The 24,341-nt window shown below is 41.7% G+C and overlaps 2 protein-coding genes across 2 annotated transcripts; one reads left to right on the top strand and one right to left on the bottom strand.

Moving 5' to 3' along the window:
* Nucleotides 1-1,541: 1,541 nt before the first annotated feature.
* Nucleotides 1,542-11,277, top strand: LOC133578257 (WD repeat and SOCS box-containing protein 2-like). The gene is made up of 9 exons (XM_061932540.2): nucleotides 1,542-1,858; nucleotides 1,977-2,145; nucleotides 4,206-4,402; nucleotides 4,474-4,605; nucleotides 6,341-6,441; nucleotides 6,520-6,716; nucleotides 6,932-7,021; nucleotides 7,101-7,217; nucleotides 10,714-11,277. Exons 1-9 carry the CDS (start codon nucleotides 1,819-1,821, stop codon nucleotides 10,928-10,930), a joined length of 1,260 nt encoding a protein of 419 aa, XP_061788524.1. The 5' UTR covers nucleotides 1,542-1,818; the 3' UTR covers nucleotides 10,931-11,277.
* An 11-nt stretch (nucleotides 11,278-11,288) lies between these two features.
* LOC133578250 (replication factor C subunit 5-like) lies at nucleotides 11,289-24,094 on the bottom strand. Its single transcript, XM_061932528.1, has 11 exons — nucleotides 23,901-24,094; nucleotides 23,406-23,470; nucleotides 18,533-18,669; nucleotides 18,380-18,459; nucleotides 18,219-18,292; nucleotides 17,980-18,139; nucleotides 14,406-14,487; nucleotides 14,215-14,344; nucleotides 14,060-14,137; nucleotides 11,553-11,607; nucleotides 11,289-11,478 (listed from the first exon to the last, which is right to left on the bottom strand). Exons 1-11 carry the CDS (start codon nucleotides 23,945-23,947, stop codon nucleotides 11,379-11,381), a joined length of 1,008 nt encoding a protein of 335 aa, XP_061788512.1. The 5' UTR covers nucleotides 23,948-24,094; the 3' UTR covers nucleotides 11,289-11,378.
* Nucleotides 24,095-24,341: the final 247 nt, after the last annotated feature.

The following is a 24,341-nucleotide window of genomic DNA, read 5'->3' as shown; positions in this document are numbered from 1 at the left end:
TAAAGGCCGCCTACAGAAACATTAAAGGATGCATAGGCCACCTTGATGTTTTCATGAAAGGCCTACAGAAACATTAAAGGATGCATAGGCCACTTTGATGTTTCCGTTAAAGGCTGCATACAGAAACATTAAAGGATGCTTAGGCCACTTTGGTGTTTCCGTTAAATGCCGCCTACAGAAACATTAAAGGATGCATAGGCCACTTTGATGTTTCCTTTTAAGGCAGCATACAGAAACATTAAAGGATGCATAGGCCATTTTGATGTTTCCGTGAAAGGCCTCCTACAGAAACATTAAAGGATGAATAGGCCAATTTGATGTTTTCATGAAAGGCCTCCTACAGAAACATAAAAGGATGCATAGGCCACTTTGATGTTTCCGTGAAAGGCCTCCTACAGAAACATGAAAGGATGCATAGGCCACGTTGATATTTCCTTTAAAGGCAGCATACAGAAACATTAAAGGATGCATAGGCCACTTTGATGTTTTCATGAAAAGCCTACAGAAACATTAAAGGATGCATAGGCCACTTTGATGTTTCCGTTAAGGGCCGCATACAGAAACATTAAAGGATGCATAGGCCACTCTGATGTTTCCTTTAAAGGCAGCATACAGAAACATTAAAGGATGCACAGGCCACTTTGATGTTTTCATGAAAGGCCTCCTACAGAAACATTAAAGGATGCATAGGCCACATTGATGTTTCTGTTAAAGGCCGCATACAGAAACATTAAAGGATGCATAGGCTACTTTGATGTTTCCTTTAAAGGCAGCATACAGAAACATTAAAGGATGCATAGGCCCACTTTGATGTTTTCATGAAAGGCCTCCTACAGAAACATTAAAGGATGCATAGGCCACTTTGATGTTTCCGTGAAAGGTCTCCTATAGAAACATTAAAGGATGAATAGTTCACTTTGATGTTTCCGTGAAAGGCCTCCTACAGAAACATAAAAGGATGCATAGGCCACTTTGATATTTCAGTTAGAGGTCGCCTACACAAACATTAAAGGATGCATAGGCCACATTGATGTTTCCATGAAAGGCCGCTACATCAAAGGCCGCATACAGAAACATTAAAGAATGCATAGACCACTTTGATGTTTTGTACATTAAAGGTACTAAAAGCAAAGGTCTCAAGGTTGGCAAGTATGCTTCGGGGTGAGCACCCACAAGGGATCGATGGCAACTTTCAATCTTTAAAATAATTTTTGAAAAATCAATGTTATTTGTTACAAAATAATAGAGCCACAAATCATATGGGATATTAACTTTGCTGAACATCTTTTTTTTTTTTTTTAATACACACACACTGAGCAGAAATGGCAGAACTGTAGATTGTCGTCTATGCTGGAGACTATCCCAGCTGCATTCGGGCAGAAGGCGGGCTACACCCTGGACGAGTCCCCAGCTCATTATATTGTATATTCAAAATACTTTTGTCCTGTTTGGTAAAAAAAAAAAAAAAAAATCCAAGCCTAATGTACATACAATAATAGTTTTTCCCAATAGACCCTGTATTTGCTAGTTACGCCCCTGCTTTCCGTCTCTAAGCTTCCAGAACGTGCCAAGTAGAGCTGTTCGCTGGGGGGGCGCGGCTTAGCGTCATTACGTAATAAGACAAGAACGTGACCACGCCGAGAAAATGTCGTAATCGATGCTCAGCTCGCCCTTAAAGACTTTAAAAAACATTTGGAGCCTTCCATTTTTTTTGAAGTTGCGTCCGTGTAAGTTGTTGGGTGGCTGCTCGGTCTCTTTATGGGCCGCACACAAACACGGAGGTTCGTTTGAGGAAGTGAAGAATGTGAAGAGGCGACGATGTGCTCCACGCAAAGCAACGCGGAGCTCCAGCCGACTGGTACGTAAAGCGTCTTGGCTAGCGGCTCTTTGGTCACCAACCCCCCGCCATCCCAGACGCCTGTCACCGCGGTTCCGATGATTCATGTCGTTGTTTTTGTTCCGCCGTCCCTGCGCAGCCTCCGATCCGGCGCTCATCCTGGAGCTGAAGACGCGGCGACCCCCGTCCCTGGAAGGCCGACCCGGGTGCGAGACCTGGAGCGTGGACTTTTCCCCCGACGGAGCCTGGTTCGCCTGGTCCATGGGACACGGCATCGTGTGGGTGGTCGCCTGGCCCCTCGACTCAGAGTACGTGCACCTGAAGCTCACACGACGCGTTCATGGAGCCTCGGACATTAGCCGCAGTCAATTCGAGAAATATCCATTTCAAATATTCCTAAAACGACGACTGTTTTTGATAATGATGTCGAACTTACAAAAAAGCGAAGTGCAAATGTAAACATTGATAAATGTGGTTTAAATGTTACAAAAACAGTAAACATGCTTAGGCATTTTCAGTGAGTCACAGATTCCTATATTAGAGAAAAATGTCTTCTAGCTTAGTCACTGTAGATCAGAGCCGACTCGGGGGCCACATTGACAGAAAAAATGTGTCTGGGGGCCAATGTGTATGTGTGTATAAATGATATATACACATTTAGCAAGGAACATTAATGTCGTCCAGCATTTTGTGTTTTGTTTACTTTGCAGCCAGTTCAGTTTTAGTTTTGTTTTGCATAGCCACGCCTAAGCTTCAATGCCTTTTATTTTTAACCCAATTAGGTGAAATTACATAACCTCCCACGGCCAGAGGTGGGTAGAGTAGCCAGAAATTGTACTCAAGTAAGAGTACTGTTACTTTAGAGATTTATTACTCAAGTAAAAGTAAGGAGTAGTCACCCAAATATTTACTTGAGTAAAAGTAAAAAGTATGTTGTGAAAAAACTACTCAAGTACTGAGTAACTGATGAGTAACATATATACACACACACACATACATATATATATATATATATACATACATTGATATATACAGTATATAATTTATATTTATTTATTTTGCCGTTTTTGTTTACATGTTAAAGGTGTTTTAATGAATATACATGCATGTTTAACACATAGATTCCTTTCTTTCATGAAGACAAGAATATAAGTTGGTGTATTACCTGATTCTGATGACTTGCATTGATTGGAATCAGACAGTAGTGATGACAAACGTCCACGTTTTCAAATGGAGGAGAAAAAAAGTTCCTCCTTTCTGTCTAATACCACATGAAAGTGGTTGGTTTTTGGCATCTTATATGTCCAGCTTCCATATTCGTTTTTATACACTTTACAAGAAATACATTGGCGGCAAACTCCGTAGCTTGCTAGCTTGTTTGCGCAGGCTTTCGGAGACTCTTATTTTGAAAGCGCAGGCGCGATGGAGCGGCACTTTTATTGTGAAGACAGGAACTGTGCAGTCAGTCTTTAGGCTTTTGACGGGATGTACGGTTGAAATAAAAAATGGTCTTTTTTCCTTCACACTTTTGATTGATTGATTGGAACTTGTATTAGTGGATTGCACAGTACAGTACATATTCCGTACAATTGACCACTAAATGGTAACACCCCAATAAGTTTTTCAACTTGTTTAAGTCAGGTCATGTGACCTCTGGCTCTGTTTGATTGGTCCAACGTCACCAGTGACTGCATCTGATTGGTGGAACGAAGTGAACGTCACCAGTGACTGTATTTGTTGAAACGCAGGCACTATGAAGGTCTGTCTGACAGACCAAAACAAACAAAGCGTGCATTAACAGATCGATAAAAATTAGTAGCGAGTAGCGAGCTGAATGTAGATAAAAGTAGCGGAGTAAAAGTAGCGTTTCTTCTCTATAAATATACTCAAGTAAAAGTAAAAGTATGTTGCATTAAAACTACTCTTAGAAGTACAATTTATCCCAAAAGTTACTCAAGTACATGTAACGGAGTAAATGTAGCGCGTTACTACCCACGGCACACCGAACTGTATTTCAAGGCACACTAGTGTGCCGCGGCACAGTTGTTGAAAAACACTGTAATAGGGTACACAACAAAAATTATGGCCATTACTACAGCAAAACATTTACACAAAGGACAAAAAAAAGTCAGCATTTGTCCACTGAGGGTTACAAAATCATCCTACAACAACTTAGTAGCCTCACCCCGATGAATGGTTTTGACTCAACATTCTCAGTCTGTGTGAAGATAATGAATTATTATGTAATTGTGACAATCTGAGCTGGTGTAAAAAAAAAAAAAAGAGTTTAAATGACATACAAAAAATGTCCTAAACATTGAGATGAATGATATCTTACTTTCCATCTATTCTGGGTCGTCCCCCACAGAGAATGTCAGGACGGGGGTGTGGACCGAGGAGATAAGAGCTTCAGCTGTGGCCATCCAGTTTGGGGACTCGCTTTTGGACCCAGACCTCCAAAGGCGACTGCAGCCCGTGCTAAACCAGCACCAAAAGGGAACAACAGTTTACTTCTGGCCACAGGCTTGGAAAACGGCGTGATCAAAATCTGGAACGTTCTCACAGGTGAGAGCTCGCCTCCCGTTGATGACGTCACGTTGCGGTTTTACCGTCTTTTCCTCTTTTACGTCGATCAGGCGTCGCCGTGTTTGACCTCCACGGCCACGAAGGCGTCGTCCGACACCTGGCGTTTCCTCGGAACGGGACGCTCACGCTCGTCTCTTCTTCCCGGGACAAGACGTTGAGGATATGGGACCTGGCGCACAAAGGTAACAAAGCCTTTGCAATTCTATGCAAGTGGAAAAAGAAGTGAAGCATTGGCATATAAAAGTCTTAAGGACTACAGGTAAAAGCCAGTAAATTAGAATATTTTGAAAAACTTGATTTATTTCAGTAATTGCATTCAAAAGGTGTAACTTGTACATTATATTTATTCATTGCACACAGACTGATGCATTCAAATGTTTATTTCATTTAATTTTGATGATTTGAAGTGGCAACAAATGAAAATCCAAAATTCTGTGTGTCACAAAATTAGAATATTACTTAAGGCTAATACAAAAAAGGGATTTTTAGAAATGTTGGCCAACTGAAAAGTATGAAAATGAAAAATATGAGCATGTACAATACTCAATACTTGGTTGGAGCTCCTTTTGCCTCAATTACTGCGTTAATGCGGCGTGGCATGGAGTCGATGAGTTTCTGGCACTGCTCAGGTGTTATGAGAGCCCAGGTTGCTCTGATAGTGGCCTTCAACTCTTCTGCGTTTTTGGGTCTGGCATTCTGCATCTTCCTTTTCACAATACCCCACAGATTTTCTATGGGGCTAAGGTCAGGGGAGTTGGCGGGCCAATTTAGAACAGAAATACCATGGTCCGTAAACCAGGCACGGGTAGATTTTGCGCTGTGTGCATGCGCCAAGTCCTGTTGGAACTTGAAATCTCCATCTCCATAGAGCAGGTCAGCAGCAGGAAGCATGAAGTGCTCTAAAACTTGCTGGTAGACGGCTGCGTTGACCCTGGATCTCAGGAAACAGAGTGGACCGACACCAGCAGATGACATGGCACCCCAAACCATCACTGATGGTGGAAACTTTACACTAGACTTCAGGCAACGTGGATCCTGTGCCTCTCCTGTCTTCCTCCAGACTCTGGGACCTCGATTTCCAAAGGAAATGCAAAATTTGCATGGTTGGGTGATGGTTTGGGGTGCCATGTCATCTGCTGGTGTCAGTCCACTCTGTTTCCTGAGATCCAGGGTCAACGCAGCCGTCTACCAGCAAGTTTTAGAGCACTTCATGCTTCCTGCTGCTGACCTGCTCTATGGAGATGGAGATTTCAAGTTCCAACAGGACTTGGCGCCTGCACACAGCGCAAAATCTACCCGTGCCTGGTTTACGGACCATGGTATTTCTGTTCTAAATTGGCCCGCCAACTCCCCTGACCTTAGCCCCATAGAAAATCTGTGGGGTATTGTGAAAAGGAAGATGCAGAATGCCAGACCCAAAAACGCAGAAGAGTTGAAGGCCACTATCAGAGCAACCTGGGCTCTCATAACACCTGAGCAGTGCCAGAAACTCATCGACTCCATGCCACGCCGCATTAACGCAGTAATTGAGGCAAAAGGAGCTCCAACCAAGTATTGAGTATTGTACATGCTCATATTTTTCATTTTCATACTTTTCAGTTGGCCAACATTTCTAAAAATCCCTTTTTTGTATTAGCCTTAAGTAATATTCTAATTTTGTGACACACGGAATTTTGGATTTGCATTTGTTGCCACTTCAAATCATCAAAATTAAATGAAATAAACATTTGAATGCATCAGTCTGTGTGCAATGAATAAATATAATGTACAAGTTACACCTTTTGAATGCAATTACTGAAATAAATCAAGTTTTTCAAAATATTCTAATTTACTGGCTTTTACCTGTGTATATATAAACTTTTGTCACTTCCTGTCAGTGTTCTTCTTCTGGTCATTAGTGTCATGTTTCCTGCGCAGGAAAGAAGGTTCATGTGCTGTTGGGTCACAAGGACTGGATCAGCTGCTGCAGCGTGTCGCCAGACTGCAGCATGATAGCCACGGTGGGCAGGTTTGACAGAGTGAGTGTCGTCAGCCGTCACTTCAAAAATGCCGCAGGAGGATAGCGGTCACCGTCGTTTGGTTTGCGTCTCCCTCAGATGGTGTGCCTGTGGAGTCTGCGCTCATACACCTTCATCAGGAACCTAACGGGCGGCGACCACAAGACCCTGTACCTGCTCTCCTCCTGCGACTTCTCCCCCGACGGCGCCCTGTTGGCCACGGCGGCCTTCAGCGGCGCCAGCTGGTGGATCGACCTGTGGGATCCGTACACCGCCGAGAAGCTGGCCACTCTGGTGTAAGGAAAAACCTTTTCTCCTGCTAGCTTTAAAGTCACAGGCATTACTGCCATCGAGCGCAGTACATGGCTGCAGCCAGCAGAGGCGCTACTGTGTAAAATCTCAAAACAACATGTCAGCATGCAGGCAGATTTTAATCTCATTTAAAATGCCTGCTATCAGCGTACATCTGTCAACACTTGTCACATGACCTGACTTCTAACTCCTCCCGCAGAGACTACTTTGAGGGCTACGGGCAAAACCAGCTTTCTTCCATCCAGTTCTCACCAAACGGCTTGCACCTCTCCATTGTGACAGAAAAAAGGTGAGTCTGTTGTCACGGTAACGCTCGCTCTCACAGAGAAAGTGGGGGGAGAAAAATGGCTGACTTGTCACATTTGCAGACCACTTTGCATCTGGGAGCCGGGCAAACCGGGCATGGTCATGCAGACCAGAGCTGACAGGGATTCAAATGGACTGTGCTGCAACTACCATCCACAAGGCGGGGTGGTCGCCACAGGGTAAGTACTCCTTTTTTTTTTTTTAAACTTAAAACTGAGTTAAAGTGACGACATGATACATTTTTCAAAGCCCCACATTTTCTACATCTCTTTAGTTTAAAATGTTCCGTTTATTAACGTATATAGCACATTTAAAAACAACCCTGTTGGACAAAGTGCACGTGTTGTGACATTTGTAACGTAGAAGGATGAAAAAAAAAAACAATAGAAAAATATACCTTAAAAACAATGCAAAATATATCACCTAAAAATACTCAAATGTAATAAATACATTTGAAAAATTATAAAACAAGAAAGAAAACGACTAAGATATCCTGCCTACCTGGATGTGAACGCCACGGAGTAAAACTGTTTTTAACCTCGATTTAAAGGGGAACATTATCACCAGACCTATGTAAGCGTCAATATATACCTTGATGTTACAGAAAAAAGACCATATATTTTTTTAACCGATTTCCGAACTCTAAATGGGTGAATTTTGGCGAATTAAACGCCTTTCTAATATTCGCTCTCGGGTTGTGACGTCACATCGGGAAGCAATCCGCCATTTTCTCAAACACCGAGTCAAATCAGCTCTGTTATTTTCCGTTTTTTCGACTGTTTTCCGTACCTTGGAGACATCATGCCTCGTCGGTGTGTTGTCGGAGGGTGTAACAACACGAACAGGGACGGATTCAAGTTGCACCAGTGGCCCAAAGAAGCGAAAGTGGCAAGAAATTGGACGTTTGTTCCGCACACTTTACCGACGAAAGCTATGCTACGACAGAGATGGCAAGAATGTGTGGATATCCTGCGACACTCAAAGCAGATGCATTTCCAACGATAAAGTCAAAGAAATCTGCCGCCAGACCCCCATTGAATCTGCCGGAGTGTGTGAGCAATTCAGGGACAAAGGACCTCGGTAGCACGGCAAGCAATGGCGACAGTTCGTTCCCGCAGACGAGCAAGCTAAACCCCCTGGATGTCTTGGCTCACACCGTCCCTTATGCCACCGAAGATGATCCAGAGAAGAATATCGACCCTAGCTTCCCTGGCCTGCTGACATCAACTCCAAAACTGGACAGATCAGCTTTCAGGAAAAGAGAGCGGATGAGGGTATGTCTACAGAATATATCAATTGATGAAAATTGGGCTGTCTGCACTCTCAAAGTGCATGTTGTTGCCAAATGTATTTCATATGCTGTAAACCTAGTTCATAGTTGTTAGTTTCCTTTAATGCCAAACAAACACATACCAATCGTTGGTTAGAAGGCGATCGCCGACTTCGTCCTAGCTTTCTCCCGTGTCGCTGGCTGTCGTGTCGTTTTCGTCGGTTTCGCTTGCATACGGTTCAAACCGATATGGCTCAATAGCTTCAGTTTCTTCTTCAATTTCGTTTTCGCTACCTGCCTCCACACTACAACCATCCGTTTCAATACATTCGTAATCTGTTGAATCGCTTAAGCCGCTGAAATCCGAGTCTGAATTCGAGCTAATGTCGCTATAGCTTGCTGTTCTTTCCACCATGTTTGTTTGTGTTGGCTTCACTATGTGACGTCACAGGAAAATGGACGGGTGTTTATAACGATGGTTAAAATCAGGCACTTTGAAGCTTTTTTTAGGGATATTGCGTGATGGGTAAAATTTTGAAAAAAACTTCGAAAAATATAAGCCACTGGGAACTGATTTTTAATGGTTTTAACCATTCTGAAATTGTGATAATGTTCCCCTTTAAAGAGACCAAGAGGATCCAATATTTTTTAATTTTAGGTGCCGCAATGACATGTTTTTAAATTATAATGTATATTTTTCAAATATATACAAATTACAAAATATAGTATAGCATTAAAATGTTTATAAAATAAAATATAACATTTTAAATATTAATAATTTTAAAAATTATTTAAAAAAACATTTTTATATACAATAGTGTTTTTGTTTTTTAATACATAAAAAAATATACAAAAATAAGTAATTTTTTAAATTAAATATGGACAATAAAAAAATCACACAAAGTGGAATATTAACATTCCAAATTTTTAGTACTAAAATGTCCTACCGACAGAGGTGGGTAGAGTAGCCAGAAATTGTACTCAAGTAAGAGTACTGTTACTTTACAGATTTGTTACTCAAGTAAATGTAAGGAGTAGTCACCCAAATATTTACTTGAGTAAAAGTAAAAAGTATGTTGTGAAAAAACATACTTTTTTTTGTGCATTATTTGTTGCCGTCATCATTAAACGAACAGGTTACTACCTGTTCGTTTAATGATGACGGCAACAAATAATGCACAAAAACATAAAAATAGCAATGAGCAAATTCAGAGCCAGGAATATCTCTTAAGCAACTAAAACAATAATATATATTAAATAATAATACATCAACATAAACAACAATTAAGGCAAATTGAGCCACAATAACTTAACAGCACCATAGGCTCAGTAGGCAGAGATTACAAAGGAAAATAACAAGTTAGCCTTTATGCAAACCATAAACTGATAGGTGTGGGCTGCACCTGGGAACACACTGTGCACTTCTGATTGGTGTTTCTATAAATGCGTGAATGTGTGTGTGAGTGTGTGTCTCTGTCTGTCTATGAGGCTGCAGTGCGTTAATAAATGTCCCTACACGATGTACATTTGACAGTGATTCATAGCAGGGAAGCTAACATCAGCCTACGGTGACAGCCAAAATATCTACTAACGTTACTTACCGTGATGTGCTTCCTCAAATTTGACGTTGAGTTCATGTAAGCTTAAGCTTGTTAATCCTGTGACCGCCTGGCTCTTTGATTAGTGAAACGTCACCAGTGACTGCATTTCATTGGTGAAACTCAGGCATGCGATAGATCCTACTTTGAAGGTCTGTCTGACAAACCAAAACAAACAAAGCGTGTATTAACAGATCGATAAAAATCAGTAGCGAGTAGCGAGCTGAATGTAGATAAATGGAGCGTAGTAAAAGTAGCCTTTCTTCTCTATAAATATACTCAAGTAAAAGTAAAACTATGTTGCATTAAAACTACTCTTAGAAGTACAATTTATCCCAAAAGTTACTCAAGTAGATGTAACGGAGTAAATGTAGCGCGTTACTACCCACCTCTGCCTACCGAGGACACAAGTGTTTTTTATTTATTTTTATATAAAGGCCAAAAATATTTATAAACAAATGCAAATTTAGCAGCCTTGGTAGGAATATAAATACATAAAATAATATAAATAGTTTTTGGTATTGTATTATACTGCGAGCTGTGCCTAATATTTAGTTTTTGCTAATTAAAGTTAATTGGAAACATGTATGATGCGGTGCAGTTATGCCACCTAAAACTTTTATATTAAAACATGACATGCATGCGGGTACAAATCCACTACGTGCCAAACAGGACATCTTTGTATCTACATTGTGTTAAATACCTCACTGTCCGTGTAAATCAAAACCAAGCATTTTTTTGTACCAATTAGAGTCAGAGGTCAAGTGTGCTTGATATTTCTGACAATAAAAATGTATGTTGCGCCAGGACCCGCGATGGCCACGTGCGGTTCTGGAAGGCGCCCCGGACCGTGCCCAACCTGCGCCACCTTTGCCGCTCCATCCTGCGCCACTCGGTGTCCACGCACCAGATGGAGCCGCTGCCCCTCCCCAAGAGGATCCTGGAGTACCTCACATACCGCGACATCCCTGACTGCTTTACGGGCCGCCGAGCCTCATCAGACACCACTTGGCGGCAAACTTAAGCGAAAAAGAGGAAGCCCTGCCTTTTTTTAAGCAACACAGCGGGCCTCATTTACAGCTAGTGATTGTTTAACTGCCTCATGATGAAAATGTTTAGTTTGTTTGTTAGATTTTAATGGAGCCTGTCGTTTGATTGGCTGAGACATTCCCACACTAAAGTTTTATTGCACTAGCAAGTCACTGTTAAATGATATATATTCTTAAATATATATAATACTGCTGCTAATTTATTTTGTATATAGGAAACTTGTTTCTAATGTTCCACCTCTGATCTCATGCACCACTACTGTACCTGCATGCTAACTGCTGCATAAACAAACCACAGGAAGTAGTTTTATTAAAAACATTTACGAACACATCTGCGTCGTTCTTTGTGTTTTATTGTGGTGGATGTGGGAAATAAACATGTAACGTAAATACTGACTGACTGTAAGGCTGCCTTGGTGACCCTTAAGAGGCCTCGCTGACCACCAGGTCCCTGACCGCTTGGAACGCCGCCACCATGGAGCTTAGCTGGATCTTCTCGTTTGTGCCGGATGCTAACCTGTGCCTACGGATGGAGAGGACGCCGCTTTTTAGTCAACACTTTTAACTTTGGCGCACCGTCAAAGTCACGTGACTTACTCCACGTCAGCCAGCTTGATGAGCAAACCCATTCGGACAGAGGCCGGGAAGTCCACTACAAGGAAAATAAAATAAAAATTATAACCAGACTGCAACAAACACACAAAGTCCATATTATCCACGTCCTTTGGAAAGCTTTCTAGTAATTAAAAAGAAAATGGGCTTCAATCTGTGAATATTCTGCCTGTTACAAAATGTAAATATACACAGCGTATACCGTATTTTCCGCACTATTAGCCGCACCTAAAAACCACAAATTTACTCAAAAGCTGACAGTGCGGCTTATAACCCGGTGCGCTTTATATATGGATTAATATTAAGATTCATTTTCATAAAGTTTCAGTCTCGCAACTACGGTAAACAGCTGCCATCTTTTTTCCCCGTAGAAGAGGAAGTGCTTCTTCTTCTACGCAAGCAACCTCCAAGGTAAGCACCCGCCCCCATAGAACAGGAAGCGCTTCTTCTTCTACTGTAAGCAACCACCCGCCCGCGTAGAAGAAGAAGAAGCGCGCGGATATTACGTTTCATTTCCTTTGTGTGTTTACATCTGTAAAGACCACAAAATGGCTCCTACTAAGCGACAGGTTTCCGGTTCATGAAAAGACGCAATCTCTCCATCCGCACACGGACTACTATTTCACAGCAACTGCCTAAAGACTTTCAAGAAAAGCTGGCTACTTTCCGTGCATATTGTAAAAACAAGATAGCTGAAAAAAAGATCCGGCCAGAGAACATTATCAACATGGACGAGGTTCCACTGACTTTTGATATTCCTGTGAACCGCACTGTGGATACAACGGGAGCACGTACGGTGAATATTCGCACCACAGGGAATGAGAAGTCATCCTTCACTGTGGTTCTAGCTTGCCATGCTAATGGCCAGAAACTTCCACCCATGGTGATATTCAAAAGGAAGACCTTGCCAAAAGAGACTTTTCCAGCCGGCGTCATCATAAAAGCTAACTCGAAGGGATGGATGGATGAAGAAAAGATGAGCGAGTGGTTAAGGTAAGTTTACGCGAAGAGGCCGGGTGGCTTTTTTCACGCAGCTCCGTCCATGTTGATATACGACTCCATGCGCGCCCATATCACGCTGGTTTTTAATATATTATTAAAGTTTGACTGACCTATCTGACTGTTTTTTTGACATTCCTTTAGCGCAGTTAGATGCGGCTTATAACACGGGGCGGCTTATAGGTGGACAAAGTTTTGAAATATGCCGTTCATTGAAGGCGTGGCTTATAACCCAGGGCGGCTTATGGTGCGGAAAATACGGTATGTTATAGGGCTTAAAACATTCTTCTTCATACTGCATTAAGATATGCTACTTTTAAACTTTCATGCAGAGAGGGAAATCACAAGTAAAAGTGTATTTATTAAACAGTTATTAAGCAGTGGCACAAACATTCATCTCATTTCAAAACAGAAAGTGCAAGATTGTCAGACATTTTAAAACAAGCTATGAGTGCACTTTTGTGCATGATGTCACTAAGATGACGTATCAAAACAACACTAAATTAAAGTGCACTTTTTGTACAGAACGCCACTACAATAGTTAAAAACAAATAAAGTGCACTTTTGTGCATGATGTCACACAAGATATTTCAATAAGTGTCAAATAAAAATGAGCTGCATAATAGGAAATCAAATCATTTGACTATTTTTTTCATACGGTGTTGATGTGGAAATGGTTGCCTCGGCATTTTGTTGGTGTGGCACCGAACGGAGATGTTGACATGCGGAGTAAGCACTCTTCATTCTCTAGCGGGTGACTTTTCAAATGATTTGATTTCCTATTATGCAGCTAATTTTTATTTGACAGTTATTGAAATATCTTGTGTGACATTAATTATTTATTAGTTGTAAACTGTTGTAGTGGCGTTCTGTACAAAAAGTGCACTTTAATTTAGTGTTTTGATACGTCATCTTCGTGACATCATGCACAAAAGTGCACTAATAGCTTGTTTTAAAATGTCTCTGACAATCTTGCACTTTGTTTTGAAATGACATGAATGTTTGTGCCACTGTTTAATAAATACAGTTTTGCTAAATTGACTTAGATGTGATTTCCCTCTCTGCATGAAAGTCTAAAATGAGCATGTATTAATGCAGTATGAAGAAGAATGTTTTAATGTAGACACATAGAATCATCATACTGCTGTGATTATATGCATCAAGTGTTCATTCAAGGCTAAGGCAAAATATCCACATATATATGGTGTATCGTGACATGGTCTAAAAATATTGAGATATTAATAAAGGGCCATATCGCCAAGCCCTAATTCCAGTGTGTGTATAAGTACTTTTTGAGCATATGCTGTGATAATAACGACAACTTTTGGTCACAATATTCTTGATTTGGAATTAGTAAGCAACAATATGAAATGTGACTAAAACCTCTTTAAAGCGTTTATGATTGCCATAGTTAGACCCTGAAACAGATTATTTCCACTTTTATTATTTGCCATGTTAGGACCAAGAAACACACACTTTCAGTTTGTTCTTACCTCGATGGATGAGCAGGTGGACTTCAGTGAGGATGTCCTGCAGCGCCAAACCTTTTAACGTCTTCAGCTCCAGGATCTCTGATGTGGTAAATTTAGGGGCTCTTTAAAAAATGTTCTTTTTTAATTTGCCTCTTAGCCAGTTGACGAAAGGATACGTCTGTAGGCGGTGTTGAAGTCTTTATTGAGGGACCAGTCGAGGATGTTGGCGATGTCCGAGCGGAGGGGGTGACCCGTGCAGGTGTAGACCGTTTCCTCTGTGACTTTGGAGTACGCCATGCTGGTGCTCTGCAGTCACCGCAGTCCATCGCACACACAAAGCTAAAAAAGAAGGAGACGATGGACCTACCTGCAGGATGTTGAGGGATCTTCTCATATCACCCGATGACAAGGTGACGACCGCCTTCATTCCGTCTGGAGTTATGTCGATACTGTGGAGAGGTAAAAAAAGAATAAATGTCCAGTGAAGGACGCTACAGTGAGCATTACTTAAGAAGGTAAAGTGTGTTTTTACACACCGCAGCATTACAACACCTACTCGGGTAATATTTCATTTATAGATTAAGTTACATAAGTTATTTATGGATACAGTATTATGTAGGGGTAGTGCTGGGCGATATGACGATACATATGGTGGGCACAATATGTTTATGTAATATCGTTTCAAGCGATAGGCTGTATTTTATCCATAGGGCTTGTGCCATCAGATGATTCATAGTAACAACAACAATAATTGCACATTCAGTAAGTTTGTGCAGGGTTTCCCACAGCGCTTTGTTGTTAAGGTGGGCGCCTTAACAACAAAGAGCCACCGCCTAAACTAATGTCTTAACAAGCTGCTACGCTTCGTACTGCCTCTGTCAGTATGTCTCTGCAGCACCCAGCATTGTCCCACCCACAGAACCATCTGATTGGTTACCCACAGAGCGGTAACAGCCAATCAGCAGTGTGATGAGCAGAAAGGTGTTTAGCAGGTAAGCATTGATTGATTGAAACTTTTATTAGTAGATTGGACAGTACAGTACATATTCCGTACACTTGACCACTAAATGGCAACACCCCAATAAGTTTTTCAACTTGTTTAAGTCGGGGTCCACGTTAATCAATTCATGGTATGGCAGCATAAGGCAGCGGACTCTCCCCAAATTATAATAAACACCTCCCAGTCAACTACTAGTAACATCAGTATGAGCCCGTTGACGTTCTAGAAACATAAGCGGCAGCTCAGCTCGCTCGCAGTCCTTGAAGTGAAGGCTAATTAGCTTTTAGCTTAACGTTAGCTCACTGTGCGGAGTGCCCACATGAAACGGACTGCAAAGCCCTGTCTGTCTGAGAGAAAGTCAAGCATTTTCGACCTACAGTTAACAACTAAGTTATTTCACTTTACCTTGTTCTGTGTTGATTGAGCTGTGTTGAAGCAGCAAAAAATGACATTATGTTAAATGAACGTTTGGTTTCAAAGCGAATAATTCAGAGCAGAAAACGGTCATATGCAAAGTATGCAAGAAAAGTGTTCCGTCGCCCAACGCTAACACAACCAACATATTCTATTAAGGTTAATTAAAGGGGAACATTATCACCAGACCTATGTAAGCGTCAATATATACCTTGATGTTGCAGAAAAAAGACCATATATTTTTTTAACCGATTTCCGAATTCTAAATGGGTGAATTTTGGCGAATTAAAACGCCTTTCTATTATTCGCTCTCGGAGCGATGACGTCACAACGTGACGTCACATCGGGAAGCAATCCGCCATTTTCTCAAACACTTTACAAACACCGAATCAAATCAGCTCTGTTATTTTCCGTTTTTTCGACTGTTTTCCGTACCTTGGAGACATCATGCCTCGTCGGTGTGTTGTTGGAGGGTGTAACAACACGAAGAGGGACGGATTCAAGTTGCACCAGTGGCCCAAAGATGCGAAAGTGGCAAGAAATTGGACGAAATTTGTTCAAAATACGAGGGTGTGGGGAAAGCCGACGAAAATGGTCAGTCGTTTGTTCCGCACACTTTACCGACGAAAGCTATGCTACGACAGAGATGGCAAGAATGTGTGGATATCCTGCGACACTCAAAGCAGATGCATTTCCAACGATAAAGTCAAAGAAATCTGCCGCCAGACCCCCATTGAATCTGCCGGAGTGTGTGAGCAATTCGGGGACAAAGGACCTCGATAGCACGGCAAGCAATGGCGGCAGTTTGTTCCCGCAGACGAGCGAGCTAAACCCCCTGGATGTCTTGGCTCACACCGTCCCTTATGCCACTGAAGATGATCAAGAGAAGAATACCGACCCTAGCTTCCCTGGCCTGCTGACATCAACTCCAAAACTGGACAGATCAACTTTCAGGAAAAGAGAGCGGATGAGGGTATGTCTACAGAATATATTAATTGATGAAAACTTTATTCATTACTCGCGGTTTTACGTAAATTATTATACATAAACTGGGTTTACCAATAATTTAGCTTAAAAACATTACAACACTTAAAAACAAACACATACCAATCGTTGGTTAGAAGGCGATTGCCAAATTCGTCCTCGCTTTCTCCCGTGTCGCTGGCTGTCGTGTCGTTTTCGTCGGTTTCGCTTGCATACGGTTCAAACCAATATGGCTCAATAGCTTCAGTTTCTTCTTCAATTTCGCTTAAGCCGCTGAAATCCGAGTCTGAATCCGAGCTAATGTCGCTACCTTGCTGTTCTATCCGCCATGTTTGTTTGTATTGGCATCACTATGTGACGTCACAGGAAAATGGACGGGTGTATATAACGATGGTTAAAATCAGGCACTTTGAAGCTTTTTTTAGGGATATTGCGTGATGGGTAACATTTTTAAAAAAACTTTGAAAAATAAAATAAGCCACTGGGAACTGATTTTTAATGGTTTTAACCCTTCTGAAATTGTGATAATGTTCCCCTTTAATGATTTTCTTTATTTTCACGACTATTTACATTGTAGATTGTCACCGTAGGCATCAAAACTAGGAATGAACAAATGTGGAGTTATGTACTTAACAAAAAAAGGTGAAATAACTGAAAACATGTTTTATATGATCTTTTCTTCAAAATTGCCACCCTTTGCTCTGATTACTGTTTTGCACACTCTTGGCATTCTCTCGATGAGCTTCAAGAGGGTTTTCACTTCACAGGTGTCATGGTTTCGATGCCTTCAGTGACAATCTACAATATAAATAGTCATGAAAATAAAGAAAACGCATTGAAATGAGGTGTGTCCAAACTTTTGTCTTTTTTGCTGTAATTGGACCGATATCCAGTATTAATATTAGATCGGGAGTTGGGACACCCATAGTATTATTCCCATAGTTCCTAGCAATATTCAAACAAAAAATGGTATTAGCAGTATTAGTAGTACAGCAGGAAGGTGCCATATTTGCAATAGGTGGGCAAAAAATAACAATTGGCGAGGTCAGCACTTGTCTTTTTACTGCCTTTGTGTTGAATAATTTTTCTTTTTTTGTTTCTCTGTGTTATTTTGTTTTCATAGTATCTGCCGACAACAAAGAATACGGAACATTTTTTATGGCGTAATTGGTCACATGTGCACAATAAAGACCATTCGTAAAGGTCGTCGCAAGCCACGCTTTGGATCGGAAATCAACTTCATCAAGCAATTAAGCGCATTTGAAAGCATTTTGTAATTTGTTGAGGATGAATGAGTGGTTTTGACACACTGAACATGTGTTTTGACTTTATAACTCCTTAAAATGCATTCAGGACTTCTCTGTTTTACTTTGTGACAAAGGCTGGCATAATAAAACATTTATTTCTAAGTCAGAGGTAAAAATTCACATGTTTCTTGAATGCAGCATTATAGTCATGGGTCCACTTGTCACAGACATAAACGCCCACGGTAATTAAATTTAGCATTCCAAATAAACAAAAACCTTAGAAAAGGGACACTGACCTCTCCTGCTGAATGACGTACTCCAGCCTAGGGATCATCTGGTCCGGCGAGAGCGGCCCGAAGCGAAACCTTGTGCAACGTGACTGCAGCGCCGGGATGATTTTGGACAGGTAGTTGCAGATCAAACAGAAGCGAGTGTTCTCTGTGAACTTCTCGATCACTAAGAGGAAGACGGTGAAATACGTTTAAGGACAAAACCCAACCCGGATGTTAGATGCGGTAAATGTCTCCTGACTCACCTCGCCGCAATGCATTCTGGGCATCCTGAGTCATGGCGTCCGCCTCGTCCAGTATCACCAGCTTGAAGCCTTTCCTGCGCCACAAGAGGGAGAAAGAAGAAAAAGAGAAAACAAAAGATGCTATCATGTCTACAATACAGGCTGCTGGTGATCAGTCTTACTTGAAGATGGTTCTGGTGCTGGCAAAGCTGAGGACGGGACCTCGGACAACGTCGATGCCTCGGTCGTCTGATGCGTTTAGCTTCACATCAAAAATATCGATCAAAACAGAGACATTTTGAAACTCTACGAAGGAACGTTCAGGTGGGACGTACCTCCAGGACCATGGAGCTGAATTCCTTGGCCTTGTATAGCTGCTTGGCACAGGCCAGTATTGTGGAGGTTTTGCCAGTACCGGGAGGCCCGTAGAACAAAAGGTGTGGAAGTCGGTCCTCGCTGATGAATTTCTGGACTGGAACGTGAAGAGCAGGAGGATTGCGACAAGGGTTAAAATCCGGCAGCTTTAACAACATTTTTTTTTTTGTGAGTTATTCCACGTAATTGACCGCCATTACCACAACACCAGGGGGGAGCTCCACAAACCACGTTAAACCCAGATTCCGATCTAACAAAGGTCTTTTACTCATTCTCCTTCTATGCCACATCCATATGTAATGCACTCCCAACAGGTGTAAAAGAAAGTGCATCTCTATCCTCCTTCAAAACCGCACTCAAAGAACACCTCCAGGCAACTACAACCCTAGACTAACACCCTCCCTTCCACATCCCACCTCCCCGGATTGTAAATAATCAAATGTACCGTATTTTTCAGAGTATAAGTCGCTCCGGAGTATAAGTCGCACCGGCCGAAAATGCACAATAAAGAAGGAAAAAACATATAAGTCGCACTGGAGTATAAGTCGCATATTTTGGGGAAATGTATTTGATAAAAGCCAACACCACGAATAGACATTTGAAAGGCAATTTAAAATAAATAAAGAATAGTGAACAACAGGCTGAATAAGTGTATGTTATATGACGCATAAATAACCAACTGAGAACGTGCCTGGTATGTTAACGTAACATATTATGGTAAAAGTCATTTAAATAACTATAACATATAGAACATGCTATACGTTTACCAAACAATCTGTCACTCCTAATCGCTAAATCCCATAAAATCTTATACGTCTAGTCTCTTACGTGAATGAGATAAATAATATTATTTGATGTTTTACGGTAATGTGTTAATAATTTCACACATAAGTCGCTCCCGAGTATAAGTCGAACCCCCGGCCAAACTGAAAAAAACTGCGACTTATAGTCCGAAAAATACGGTATAAACTTGTTCTTATACTTTCTGAACTCACTATGTTCACTGCTCGCTGTACATATCCTACCAAGTCAGTCCTACACTGTTTCTCTGATGATGCAATTGTTGATGACTGAAGTGTTGATATCAACTAAACCTAACCCCCACCTCCACACCCCGCATTGTAAACAATGTAAATAATTCAATGTATATACCGTATTTTCCGCACTATAAGGCGCACCTAAAAATCACAATTTTTCTCAAAAGCTGACAGTGCGCCTTATAACCCGGTGCGCTTTATTACGATTCATTTTCATAAAGTTTCGGTCTCGCAACTTCGGTAAACAGCCGCCATCTTTTTTCCCGGTAGAACAGGAAGCGCTTCTTCTTCTACGCAAGCAACCGCCAAGGAAAGCACCCGCCCCCATAGAACAGGAAGCGCTTCACCCGCCCCCGGAAGAAGAAGAAAAAACGCGCGGATATCACCGTACGTTTCATTTCCTGTTTACATCTGTAAAGACCACAAAATGGCTCCTACTAAGCGACCCGGTTCATAAAAAGACGCAATCTCTCCATCCGCACACGGATTACTACCGTATTTCACAGCTGATATTCCTGTGAACCGCACTGTGGAACGGGAGCACGTACGGTGAATATTCGCACCACAGGGAATGAGAAGTCATCCTTCACTGTGGTTCTAGCTTGCCATGCTAACTTCCACCCATGATGATATTCAAAAGGAAGACCTTGCCAAAAGAGACCTTTCCAGCCGGCGTCATCATAAAAGCTAACTCGAAGGGATGGATGAAGAAAAGATGAGCGAGTGGTTAAGGGAAGTTTACGCGAAGAGGCCGGGTGGCTTTTTTCACACAGCTCCGAAGGCGAACACACCTTCACTAAGACGGGCAGATAGCGCCGGTCGACATACGCCAACATCTGCCAGTGGATCGTAAATGCCTGGGCAGATAGTTTCGGTCACAACTGTGGTCCGAGCTTTCCGGAAGGCAGGATTCACAGAACTGCTGCACAACAACAGCGACACTGAATCCGATGACTTCGACGAGGCGGAGCCGGCCATTTTTGGATCCCACGCTTGCGCAACTTTTCAATTCGGACACCGAAGACGAAGAATTCGAAGGATTTACGAATGAAGAATAACTTCAGAAGGTGAGCGCTATGTTTATTTTGTGTGTTGTGACATTAACGTTCGAGCAACATTATGTTGCTATTGCTCTACACCATTTTGAATTTTACTATGTTTGTGATTGCACATTTGCGTACATTTTGGGACAGAGTTGTTAGAACGCTGGTTTTCAATATATTATTAAAGTTTGACTGAACTATCTGACTGTTTTTTTGACATTCACTTTAGCGCAGCGTTTTTTTGACATTCACTTTAGCGCAGCGTAGGCGCGGCTTATAGTCCGGGGCGGCTTATTGGTGGACAAAATTATGAAATATGTAATTCATAGAAGGTGCGGCTAATAATCCGGTGCGCCTTATAGTGCGGAAAATACGGTACTCTGATGTTTAACTTGTGTGATGACTGCATTATGCTGATAGTATATATTTGTACCATGAATTGACTTAAACAAGTTGAAAAACGTATTCGGGTGTTACCATTTAGTGGTCAATTGTACAGTTTCATTGATTGATTGATTGAAACTTTTATTAGTAGATTGCACAGTACAGTACATATTCCGTACAATTGACCACTAAATGGTAACACCCGAATAAGTTTTTCAACTTGTTTAAGTCTGGGTCCACGTAAATCAATTCATGGTACAAATATATACTATCATCATAATACAGTCATCACACAAGTTAATCATCAGAGTATACAGGTAAAAGCCAGTAAATTAGAATATTTTGAAAAACTTGATTTATTTCAGTAATTGCATTCAAAAGGTGTAACTTGTACATTATATTTATTCATTGCACACAGACTGATGCATTCAAATGTTTATTTCATTTAATTTTGATGATTTGAAGTGGCAACAAATGAAAATCCAAAATTCCGTGTGTCACAAAATTAGAATATTACTTAAGGCTAATACAAAAAAGGGATTTTTAGAAATGTTGGCCAACTGAAAAGTATGAAAATGAAAAATATGAGCATGTACAATACTCAATACTTGGTTGGAGCTCCTTTTGCCTCAATTACTGCGTTAATGCGGCGTGGCATGGAGTCGATGAGTTTCTGGCACTGCTCAGGTGTTATGAGAGCCCAGGTTGCTCTGATAGTGGCCTTCAACTCTTCTGCGTTTTTGGGTCTGGCATTCTGCATCTTCCTTTTCACAATACCCCACAGATTTTCTATGGGGCTAAGGTCAGGGGAGTTGGCGGGCCAATTTAGAACAGAAATACCATGGTCCGTAAACCAGGCACGGGTAGATTTTGCGCTGTGTGCAGGCGCCAAGTCCTTTTGGAACTTGAAATCTCCATCTCCATAGAGCAGGTCAGCAGCAGGAAGCATGAAGTGCTCTAAAACTTGCTGGTAGACGGCTGCGTTGACCCTGGATCTCAGGAAACAGAGTGGACCGACACCAGCAGATGACATGGCACCCCAAACCATCACCCAACCATGCAAATTTTGCATTTTCTTTGGAAATCGAGGTCCCAGAGTCTGGAGGAAGACAGGAGAGGCACAGGATCCACGTTGCCTGAAGTCTAGTGTAAAGTTTCCACCATCAGTGATGGTTTGGGGTGCCATGCCATCTGCTGGTGTCGGTCCACTCTGTTTCCTGAGATCCAGTGTCAACGCAGCAGTCTACCAGCAAGTTTTAGAGCGCTTCATGCTTCCTGCTGCTGACCTGCTCTATGGAGATGGAGATTTCAAGTTCCAACAGGACTTGGCGCCTGCACACAGCGCAAAATCTACCCGTGCCTGGTTTACGGACCATGGTATTTCTGTTCTAAATTGGCCCGCCAACTCCCCTGACCTTAGCCCCATAGAAAATCTGTGGGGTATTGTGAAAAGGAAGATGCAGAATGCCAGACCCAAAAACGCAGAAGAGTTGAAGGCCACTATCAGAGCAACCTGGGCTCTCATAACACCTGAGCAGTGCCAGAAACTCATCGACTCCATGCCACGCCGCATTAACGCAGTAATTGAGGCAAAAGGAGCTCCAACCAAGTATTGAGTATTGTACATGCTCATATTTTTCATTTTCATACTTTTCAGTTGGCCAACATTTCTAAAAATCCCTTTTTTGTATTAGCCTTAAGTAATATTCTAATTTTGTGACACACGGAATTTTGGATTTTCATTTGTTGCCACTTCAAATCATCAAAATTAAATGAAATAAACATTTGAATGCATCAGTCTGTGTGCAATGAATAAATATAATGTACAAGTTACACCTTTTGAATGCAATTACTGAAATAAATCAAGTTTTTCAAAATATTCTAATTTACTGGCTTTTACCTGTATACATTGACTTATTTACATTATGTACAATATTTACAGTCCGGGGGGTGGGATGTGGAGGGTTTAGTTGATATCAGCACTTCATCCATCCATCCATTTTCTACCACTTATTCCCTTTGGGGTCGCTGGAGCCTATCTCAGCTACAATCGGGCGGAAGGCGGGGTACACCCTGGACAAGTCGCCACCTCATCGCAGGGCTTCAGTCATCAACAATTATTGCATCAGAGAAATGGACATTGAAACAGTATAGGTCTGACTTGGTAGGATATGTACAGCGAGCAGAGAACATAGTGGGTTCAGAAAGCATAAGAACAAGTATATACATTTGATTATTTACAATCCGGGGAGGTGGGATGTGGAAGGGGGAGGGTGTTAGTCAAGGGTTGAGGTTTGAGGAATATGTACTGTACTGTGCAATCTACTAATAAAAGTTTCAATCAATCAAAAACCTAGCCATGAACTTACTGGTGCTGAGAATATCTTTGTGAGAGATCAGGTCGTCGAGTTTCTGCGGTCTGTATTTTTCCACCCTAAAGAAAAACAAGACAATAACCAGACATCAATGTCATTGTGAACTAGTACCTTTAAAGCAAAATACAGCATGATAAGTAGGGCGTTGGAAAAACTCGTTATTTAAGCCTTTATTCCCACTGCGGAACGGCTAAATGATAAAACTCCCAAGTCAACTTCTTAAGCAACTATTAAATTCGGCTCCATATAACGCGACCCGGAAAGGGACAAGCGGTAGGAAATGGATGGATAACGACACACTTTATTATAACATAGCTTTAAACCCGAGTGGACACAGGCTATCTGTTTCACTAACTATGATACTGATGCATTAATAGATTATTTAAGCAGTATAATGATAACTATGTGACAATAACAATGGCGACTGGAAGCGACTTTATCTGTAGCTAGCTGGCTTGCTAGCATGCCCCCTCGCCGTGTTTCCCTCACCAGGGTAAGTTCCTGGACTGCAGCGGCACTTTACTGGAAGACTCCATGGCTCAATTATACTTTGACAAAACTCCTCTGGGGACCGCAGAATAACTACTTTTATCCGGTCACAAAGTCGCCGCTGTGTCGTGAACTTCCGAGTGGCCGGTGTTTGGCGCGCAGTACGCGGACCCGGAAGAACCGTCGACGTACAGCCAATGGCAGCGGCGCGCTCTGGTATTATGGGCGGGGCCTAGCCGACGTCATGACGTAACCATTTATAGCGTAATTCCGCTGTGAAGTGAATATATTTAATTCAATTTAATCGCTGAACATACTTTAATGGGAGAAATTGTGTTTTTTTTAGCATACCTTCACGACGCACCTTTTTATTTTTAGACCTTTTTTTTTTTTTTTCCCCCAACTTTTTTTATTGGCATTTTCAAATAGACAGAAAAAAGT

The sequence above is a fragment of the Nerophis lumbriciformis genome, linkage group LG03, assembly GCF_033978685.3.
Source record: "Nerophis lumbriciformis linkage group LG03, RoL_Nlum_v2.1, whole genome shotgun sequence".
NCBI classification, from domain to species: domain Eukaryota; kingdom Metazoa; phylum Chordata; class Actinopteri; order Syngnathiformes; family Syngnathidae; genus Nerophis; species Nerophis lumbriciformis.
Note: the sequence above shows the minus strand (reverse complement) of the source record. Positions and strands in the feature narration are given on the sequence as shown.

Coding starts and splice junctions, on each gene's coding strand:
- LOC133578257 (XM_061932540.2), top strand. CDS start 1,819: ATGTGCTCCACGCAAAGCAACGCGGAGCTCCAGCCGACTG. Junction 1,859..1,976: donor CGCGGAGCTCCAGCCGACTG/GTACGTAAAGCG, acceptor GTCCCTGCGCAG/CCTCCGATCCGGCGCTCATC. Junction 6,717..6,931: donor GAGAAGCTGGCCACTCTGGT/GTAAGGAAAAAC, acceptor CTCCTCCCGCAG/AGACTACTTTGAGGGCTACG.
- LOC133578250 (XM_061932528.1), bottom strand. CDS start 23,947: ATGGAGTCTTCCAGTAAAGTGCCGCTGCAGTCCAGGAACTTACCCTG. Junction 14,488..17,979: donor TACGTCATTCAGCAGGAGAG/GTCAGTGTCCCT, acceptor ACCTCTCCACAG/TATCGACATAACTCCAGACG. Junction 11,479..11,552: donor ATCAAGCTGGCTGACGTGGA/GTAAGTCACGTG, acceptor CTCCATCCGTAG/GCACAGGTTAGCATCCGGCA.